Genomic DNA, 9680 nt, shown 5'->3' with positions numbered 1-9680 from the left:
TGCAGTTCCTGTACATTTTTCATCATTTTTTATTGCAATAAAATTAAACCTTGTAAACCTTGGATAACACCATGGGACCCATATGGACCTCGACTAGTGATGCTGGAAGTGCTCCCAAGAAGCAGAGAAAAGTCATGACATTATTAGAAAAAGTTGAATTGCTTGATATGTACCACAGATTGAGGTCTGCAGATGCAGTTGCCCAACATTTCAGAAGATTCTTCTTGTAATCAGATGATGCAAACTTATGGTATTGATAAATATAGTATAATACTCTAAATGTATTTTCTCTTCCCTATAATTTTCTTAACAATATTTTCTTTTCTCTAGATTACTGTAAAAATATAGTATATAATATATATAACATACAAAATATGTGTTAACTGTTTATGTTACAGGTAAGGTTTCTGGTCAACAGTAGACTATTAGTAGCTAAATTCCTTTTTTTTTACATAAATACGTATTTATAGAAAGTATTTATTACTTTGGTTACAAAAATTTACCTACATGTTATGCTATGCACATGGTTCCACAACTTGCCTTTTCGCAATGTGTTTTTTAGCTCTATCAATATTGAGACTTATAAGTCTAGTAGTTAGTAACTCTGAATATAAATAAATCAGTATGTCAGGAATAAAAGAAGATTTTGTAGTTCGGGGAGATGCTGTACTATTAATCCTTTAAAATTTATTAGGATTTTCTGTTCGTATGGTAGAAAATTTCCATAATCTGATACAAGCCTTATTGGCTGCTACTTCTACTGAATGTAGTTCTGTCTCTGTACACAAGATGGCAGGATCTCTTTAGTACAGATGGGGTTGCCATTTGACAGCCATGCCAGAAAAATGTAAAATAAACACTAGAATTTAGCCATACTAGATTAGGAGAAATAAAACCTAAAAGTCTCAGGAGAGTTAGGCATTCACTTCCTAAGGTGAGCAAACAAAATGCAGATTTGGCAACTGCCCATTTAGACTAGCCTCTAAATAATAAGTTGCTTTTTGGTAACCATTTTGAAAAAGCTTGTTTGGTACCAGAAACTATATACTATATAGAGGTCTATGTGTGTGTGTGTGTGTATATATATATAATGTATATATATATTATATATATTATATATATATGTATATATATATGTATATATATATTATATATATTATATATATATGTATATATATATATATATAATATATATATACATATATATACACACACATATATATATAAATGTGTATATATATATATACACACACATATATATAAATGTGTATATATATATACACACATATATATAAATGTGTATATATACACATATAAATGTGTGTATATATATATACAAAGTATATATAGAGGTATATATATAAATTATATAGAGGTAATAAGACTGATTTTTCATTTTTCTTCTGAAACGGCTTTACTTCACATTTAAAATTTTGCATATAAATTGGAAATCCCAACTAAAGAATAATTAAAAGTTATCCAATATAAAATTCTAAAATATATTTAAATGAGAAAAATAGCTTTCGTATCACAATTTATTCAAAGTTTATCAGCATAATTTAATGACATTTCAGGTTAAAATTAAAATGAGTATAAGAAGTTATAATCAAATATTTATTTGTATTAGCAATTCAATAAACAAACAGAAGCTCCATCACTTTTAAGTAGTATTCATTTAGAGGAGTAATAATTGTTTGGATGGGAAGGTGGTGAGCTTAGTAGCTCCTACATGGTGTTCTCCAATCTACAAAAACTTTTTTTCCCCTTCAAACAACACATAATAATAAAGCTAACAATTATATAGTGTTTGCCAAGTACCAGATACTCATCAACATACTTTACAGATTTTAACTAATTTCAACCACACAATAACCATGTGAGGTAGATGCCATCATAAACTCCATTTTGTTAATGAGGGGCCTGACACAGAGGGCTTAGGAACTTGTCCAAAGCCACACAAATAAAATGAAGCAGAGGTGGGATTTAACCCATGCACATTGACTTCAGAGTATACACACAAATAAAAAGCTGTTTTGTTTCTCCTGCATAGCAAAGTAATAAACAGTACTATCAGGTGGGAATGGGTAAAATTTACATTTGAATAGGGGTTTTGTTATTTCAAAGTTTTGGAAACAATTGCAACAAACATTGTACTGGCAGTTCTGTTTCAGTTTTCTTTTTTCTTACAACTTTAAATTAAATTTCTTTTTTAGAGATGGGACCTTGCTATGTTGCCTAGGCTGGCAGATTTGCACTCTTGGGCTAAGTGACCCTCCTACTTCAGCCTCCCCAGCAGCTGGGATTATAGTAGTGCACCACCCTGCTTGGCTTAATTTCAGTTTTCTTAAAAAAAAAAAAAAAAAAAAAAAAAACTAGCATGCCTGTCATTTTATTTTGCCTACTGGAAACCACCAGTTAAAACAAGAAGAAAACAGGAAACCTCCAGTTAAGAGGGTTTTAGAAAAGTGTATTTCAGAAAAAAAAATTGTACATTCAAAAGAGTGGTTGTTTCCTTTAAATTGTTACTGATAACCTACAATCTCACTTTAGCAACATATCTGTGTATTTATGTACGTGAATATACTTGTGTATGTATGTATTATGTTATGCACATATTCTCAATGATGAAAAATTTTTGTTCTCTGAGAATGGACTTTATCTGGCAATAATCAAAAGCATTATGAGCTAAAATGGGTAGATGATGTAGAGTTGGGCGATATTAACTTGAAATAAACAGAAGTTTTGGCTAACAATAATAAAATGGCCTTTTTAACATTTAGTTACCAACTATGCATTTACTTTATGAAACAAAGGATCCAAATATCTTTGGAATCTAATTCCATTAGAAGGTAAGGCTCTCCCTCCTCGCCCAAGATGTTTCTGCCTCACTTCACTGGGGTAATAGGTGAGAAATTTGGACTGTAACTTCTTTGTATATGGACTCTATACTGTGTTCTAGATTATGCAACACTAGGTACATACTGTGGTAAAAACAGCATCCTCGTATGTAATGCTATAATAATGTAGACATTTTAGTCACCCAGTAAAGGACTACCTTCATAAACAGTTCATCAGAAGAAATTTTCATTTTTATACTTGAATGAAACTCAATCTTCCTTCATTCTCACATTTTTGGGGAAAAAAATCATTTACCCACTCCAACAGTGGCTGAGATCCATTTGCTGTATGAAAATGCACTCTTAGCATGATCTCTCTGCTGTCCGATAGATGCGTTCTCTTAACTACTGCTGCCACCTGCTGGTTTTGTCATTGTTAGATTTTAGAAAAAGCAGTGCATAAGGCTCCAGTCAAGATGATGCAAAATGCAAGTATCATTAATAGGTAGTTTTGTAGACCCTGAATAAGAAAAAAGAATAACAGTGATGAATAAGGCCTGAATCAATTACACAAAATGGACAGACTCTCAAGATTGCTAGGGACCTGACTAACCATCTGCTCTAGCCACCTGTACCCTTTTTTGCTACCCCTTCCAAGTAACCAGGTTCTCACAAACCCCTGCAGAGCCTTATGAATTCACCCATTCCGTAAATAAATGTGGGCACCCACTAAGCTTCAACATGTACCTTTATGCAAACAATCATATAATATGGGAGACAGGAAGTAATCACAGAAAAGAATGTTATTATGTGAGAGGGGTGTTAATAATAAAGCAAACCACCATGGTTGTTTGAGAGTGTGTTACAGGAATCTTAATGATGCTGGTTTGGAGGGTGGGAAGTGGAGCTTCTAACTACAAGTATCAGTGAATTGGCCAGGGGACTAGGGCAGCAAGTAGAGATTCCAGGTAGAAGAAATTTTATGTGCACAGTCCTGTTGTAAGAAAAAGCAAAATATTTCCCAGGGACTTAAAGGAGGTCAGTGTGACTGGAGCAATCAAAGTTAAGTGGAGCAAGATGAGGTTGGAAGACCATGGACCTGAGCACTTGTTATGCTTTGGGTTCTATTTTTTTTTCTTTCTTTTTTTTTTTTTTGAGACGGAGTCTCCCTCCATCACCTAGACTGGAGTTCAGTGGCGTGATCTTGGCTCACTGCAACCTCCGCCTCCTGGGTTCAGGTGATTCTCCTGTCTCAGCCTCCCAAGTAGCTGGGATTACAGGCATGCACCACCATGCCCAGTGAATTTTTTTATTTTTAGTAGAGGCAGAGTTTTACCATGTTGGCCAGGCTGGTCTTGAACTCCTGACCTCAAGTGATCTGCCCACCTCTGCCTCTCAAATTTGGGTCCTGTTTTTCCAAGCAAAGAGGAAGACATTAAAAAGACAGGCAGCTGGCTGTGTTAAAATTTCAGACTTGCATTGTGTAAAGCTCACACTTTTCTGCAGGATGGCAGACAGATTGGAGGGGCCAGAATGGATGCAAGGAGACCAATTAGGAGGTGACTGTAGTCTTCCAGGGAAAAGATGATGAAGGGCAGATGGAGAGATGGAGATGGATCTGAAGGGTGAGGAAGAAATGCAGAGAGGGTGTGAAGAATGACTTCATTGGACTTGCCCAGTTATGTATGGGGTGCCTGGTCTTAAAGATGGGAACTACTGAGAACCACTTCTCTGTGTTGCCCAGCCCACCTTTGAATTAACAACGAAATATCTTCCTGTGTTAAGTAGAAATATTTCATTTCCTATAAGTTCCATGACTGGGAGTACAGATAGATCGATTTTAATATCTCTCCCACAAGATAAATCCTCAATCATTGAAAAATAACTCTCATATATCCCTGGAGGCATCTCTTTTCCTGGTCAGTATTTTAGCTCTTTGACCATTTTTCATATGGAATGGTTTCAAGCTTCCTTACTGTCCTGGCTGCTCCCCTCTGAATGACTGCCATTTTGTCTATATCCTTCTTTATGTTTAAAGAGTCCAATTTATTTTTTTTTTAGTAAAAGTACAGAGACTTGTTGCAAAGTGAAAAGTACACACTCAAGAAAGTGGAGTGCGGACATACTCAAGACAGAATCATACAAGGGGGCTGAGGTTCCTATTTTCATCGTTTCTTTAACCGAGGGGTGGAATATTCATGAAGATTCCTGGAAAAAGGTAACAATTTCTCAGAACTGTGGTGTCACTCATTTTTACACCAAATATGGGTGGTCCCAGAACTGTCATAGTGCTGGTGGGTGTGTGATTTGCATGTTAATGAGTGTATAATGAGGTCCTAGGTGAAACCTAGGGCAAATCCAGCACCATGTTGGATTCAGTTGGTCTTAGCCAGCTTGATCCACATGCTGTTTTTCAGGGTCTTATCAGCCCATGGCCTCTGCAGCTATTTCAAGTTTCCTTTTGCTAGTCATGTGAAACTGCTGCCTGGGATTTTCCTAATCTGTGACCACCCTGTATTATTCCTGTCTCATCCCCCCCACTTAAAGATTTCCATCCCTTATCCTTAAGGCTTGATGTGGGAGGAAGTCAGTCTTCTGTATCTACTTCCTGCTGATTAAGGGCATTGGCTCTGCCAATGAGGGCATGGCAATCTCTGGCTGCCTGGTCTAAGGATCCCAAGGGTGGGTCATCAGGAGAGTCTGAATCCAAGGTGGAAGACTCCAGTATTCTAAGGGAAGGTTTGAACATTACAAAGTAAAACAAGACAAGCACCTCTCTAATTTTAGATACATCTAAGATTACACTCAGATAACCTAATTTAATAACACTATTTAATAATACTATTAGATCCTTTGTAAAAGGAAAAATAACAATGGTTTATGGGTAAGTCATTGTAGAAGACACATAAGGGTTCTGGAAAAAGAAAAAAGGAATGGAGAGGAGGCAACTCTAGGCAGCAGTTGGTATCCTGCCGGCTTCAAATCTGTAGGGAATAGGGCTGGTGGCCTCCCTCTGGTGAAAATTCTGGCCACTGAGGTCCAACAGGTTAATAGCCTCACACTACCCAAATTTGGGCAAAACTTCAGGAAAGGTAGTGGGAATAGAATGCTGTGTTTTTGGTGCAAGAGTTGACTGACTTGTTGGGGGGAGTGGGTTCATAAAAGCAGGACCCTGGGCTGTTAGAGGCTAATCCTCAGGGCTAATCTGATTCATGAGTATCTCCCCTAATGCTCACTCAAGGACTCAGTGAAGAACATGCACCAAAACTCGGGTTCCTACAGCCAGGCCATGCAAAGTGTAGGCTTAGGGAGACTCATTTCCCCCTGCATAGATGCAAGGGGTCAGAGGGTAGAGGGTGGTTCTGTCTTTGCTGCCTTGCAGCCAGGTCAGCTTTGAGGGAAACCCAGAAAGGGAAGTTCTAACTGGGCTCCCACAGGAAACAGGGTTGGGGCAGGATAGACGGGTTGACAGTAGGAACACGTGGCTCTCCTGGCTCCACAATGAAATTCTCACTTCAAAGAGTGGACTTTTCTCTGGTTTCATTTTGCCTACTTCCCTCACACTTCCTTAAAGGTCTTGTGTTTCTAGTTTACTGGAAGAATGCAGAGATCAGAGGTAAATTTGTGTAATAAATCTGAACGGAACAGAAACAAAATCCAGGATGGAGGGAATGTGAAAACTGCCAAGGAAAGGTCTTTTGTATTATTAGTTCGTAAGATTAATGCTAACTAATATGTAACATATATATATATATGTTATCTATTAATTAACAAAATCAGATAATTATGTTACTAACTAAATTATATATATATATGTTCCCTTTCTTCAACTTACAGAATCAGAGTAGATAAATTTGCCTCTGTTTGATGACCAGAGATAGGTCTTTGCAAGTTAGGTTGGGGCCAGTTGAATTGTCTGATTCAGTGTGACCCTTAGCACTAACAGAAGCCACTTTAATCCCAAATTCTACAAGTAGAAGCACCCGAAAACCTTGCCAAGTGCAGAACCCCTTATTTAAACACACACACACACACACACACAGACACACACACACACACACACACACACACACACACACACCTGGCAGTAGGCTTTGGATTTCCCAGCACCTTTTTTTTCTTAGTTTTTAAGACTACAATTCTCACCTAGATACTGGTACTAATGCAGAATAGGTATTCCATAAACATTTGTTCAAACAATAAATACACTAAGGTGATTTCCACGTATACTTTGTGAATTTGAAATTGATGCAATTATTTAAATTAAAAAATGGGTCTTCAGTTACAAGCACTCTACAATCTAATTACGTGAATACATTGCTAAGTGCTATTTTAGTACCTATGTAGACAGAAGAATAATGTTCTCAGGGAATGAAAAATTTTTTTCCCCTTCAATGTTAAGATTTTGCTAAAACTGTCCAGTCTCCTAGAGAAAAAGACTGATTATAGTTGGGCAACAGCAATGGTTTTCCTTCATCAAAGGTGGATGTTAACTCTTGGAAAGAGCACACTAACATTCTTCCCAAAGCAGAAAGTTTTTTAACTTGGATTTCTACTAAGATAATAGATCATCTCATTCTTCACCAGGGAGTAGCTTACTGACCTATACATTGTTGTGGTAGTACCTGCCTGTGTTGGCATTACTGTAGACATACTGACTACAGTGTGTTGGTAAAAATATAATTTATATCTAGCTTAAAGATTTAATAATATAAAATGAATTTCCCAATGAGTAACAGATATCAGATATAAAAGAATATCAGGGCCGGGCACAGTGGCTCACACCTGTAATCCCAGCACTTTGGGAGGCCGAGGCGGGCAGATAACAAGATCAGGAGTTCGAGACAAGCCTGGCCAACACTGTGAAACCCCGTCTCTACTAAAAATACAAAAATTAGCTGGGCGTGGTGGTGGGCTCCTGTAATCCCAGCTACTCGGGAGGCTGAGACAGGAGAATCGCTTGAACCCAGGAGGTGGAGTTTGCAGTGAGCTGAGATCGCATCACTCCACTCCAGCCTGGGCAACAGAGCAAGACTCCGTCTCAAAAAACAAACAAACAAAACAACAACAAAAAAGAGTATCAGAAGTATGAAAACATCCAACTGATGCACTGATGGCATTAAAACTAAATGGAATCATTAAAGTCCTTCACACAAAAGGTGCTTGGCTCTCAGCTTTATTCCTTGCAGCTGTAGGTTGTAGACTTTTAAATATGCGTCTTCAAGGACTGCTTTAAGATATATAACTGACAGTACCTATGAGTCCTGCAGATAACAGGTTTGCTTTTGTTTTCCTCTTTAGAGTTTAGGGGTTTTTGTCTTGTTTCTACAAAAATACTTTAAAAATTATTCTTATGATATTTAGGCTTTAGTGTTTAGTTGATGATGCTTTTCTAAACTGATTGGCATGTAAGTATTTAAAATTTTTCTTTAAATCAGCTGTCAAGAGGCAATTAGGTGTCTGCATTGAATAAGTACCACTGGACATCTGTTAAATTTTGCTTGTAGATGACATATAAGAGTTTTTGTTTATTTATTTATTTGGTTAGTTATTTTGAGACAGAGTCTAGCTCTGTCACTCAGGCCAGAGTGCAATCTTGGCTCACTGCAATCTCCACTTTCCAGGTTCAAGCCATCTTCCCATCTCAGCCTCCCAAACAGCTGGGACTAGAGGCATGCACCACCACAGCAGGTTAATTTTTGTATTTTTGTAGAGACAGGGTTTTGCCATGTCACCCTGGCTGGTCTTGAACTCCTGAGCTCAAGTGACCTGGCCACCTTGGCTTCCCAAAGTGCTGGGACTACAGGCATAAGCCACCATGCCTGGCCCCAGGTTTTTTTTTTTTTTTTTTTTTTAAATTCTTTGCTTTCAGCTTGGCCCTCTCTCTTCTTTTAATACTTGCAATCTTATCTTAGTCATTTTTTAAAATAGAAAAGAGCAAACAGTCATTTTCTTAAGTTTAGAAATCCTTATTTTATAAGAAAACTGGCCTAGCTAATCTAAATTGCACATTTCAGAAATATGGTACATGTGCTGTCATGCTTTTTTTTTTTTTTGCCTATTTTTACATAAATAATTAGCCAAACTTTAGAACCTACTCTAAAAATTCTAGAAAGAGCTTCACTGGGATTTTACAGGAATTATACTGAACGTAATTGGAGAGAACTCCCTAATTATAACAGCGAGATGTTCCATCAGAAATGTGACAAGTCTCCTATATTTGTTCTGATCTTCTATGTCCTCTAGTACATGTTTGTAGCAAAGTAAAATATAGTATTTTAAAAACCTGGCACATTACTTGTTAATTCTTTAGATTTATGTAATTTTCGTGGTTATTATTAATAGCATTTATTTTCCTCGTTTTAACTGGTTGTTGGTGATACATTGGAAGGCAATTGATTTCATATTTATTTTATATCTCAAGCCTTACTAAATGATCTTATTGGATGTTAAATTTTTCAGCTGATTCTTTTAAATTTTTATTTTAATTTTTAATTTTTGTCACCAATAAATTGAAATCACAATGTGTACATTTTTTAAAAATGTAATCTGCAAATTATAATTTTCTCATTTCTTTTCCTGTATTTATTCATTTCATTTCTTATTCTGGTGTTTCCAAACTAGCTAGATCTATAGGAAATACCGTATAATAGTATGGAGAAATCCTTGACTTCCAATATACAGAGAACTCTTATGTTTCATGAAACTCAGGTATATAATTGCTATTTTGTTTTGATAGACATACGGTACCACTAAAGCTTCCTTTTATTTCTAGCTTATTAAGAGGTTAGTATAGTATTATCACGTCCTTTTCATATTTGATATGGTAGAGTAAATGAGATT

General features: G+C 36.5%; 1 protein-coding gene across 3 annotated transcripts in view; it reads right to left on the bottom strand.

Annotated features, from left to right (window-relative positions):
• Nucleotides 1-1521: 1521 nt before the first annotated feature.
• The window catches only part of TMEM144 (transmembrane protein 144), a 54858-nt gene continuing 46699 nt past the window's right edge, over nucleotides 1522-9680 (bottom strand). For 2 of the 3 annotated variants that reach the window (XM_004040568.5, XM_031010362.3), the window contains one exon: nucleotides 1522-3357. In XM_004040568.5, coding sequence (XP_004040616.3) covers nucleotides 3274-3357 — 84 coding nt within the window. In that variant the 3' untranslated portion in view covers nucleotides 1522-3273. The remainder of the gene's footprint in view (nucleotides 3358-9680) is intronic. The other variant, XM_063705621.1, reaches the window with a different exon arrangement.

The sequence above is a fragment of the Gorilla gorilla genome, chromosome 3 (genome assembly GCF_029281585.2).
Source record: "Gorilla gorilla gorilla isolate KB3781 chromosome 3, NHGRI_mGorGor1-v2.1_pri, whole genome shotgun sequence".
NCBI classification, from domain to species: domain Eukaryota; kingdom Metazoa; phylum Chordata; class Mammalia; order Primates; family Hominidae; genus Gorilla; species Gorilla gorilla.
The sequence above is the reverse complement of the archived record's forward strand: the minus strand, read 5'-3'. Positions and strand labels throughout refer to the sequence as shown.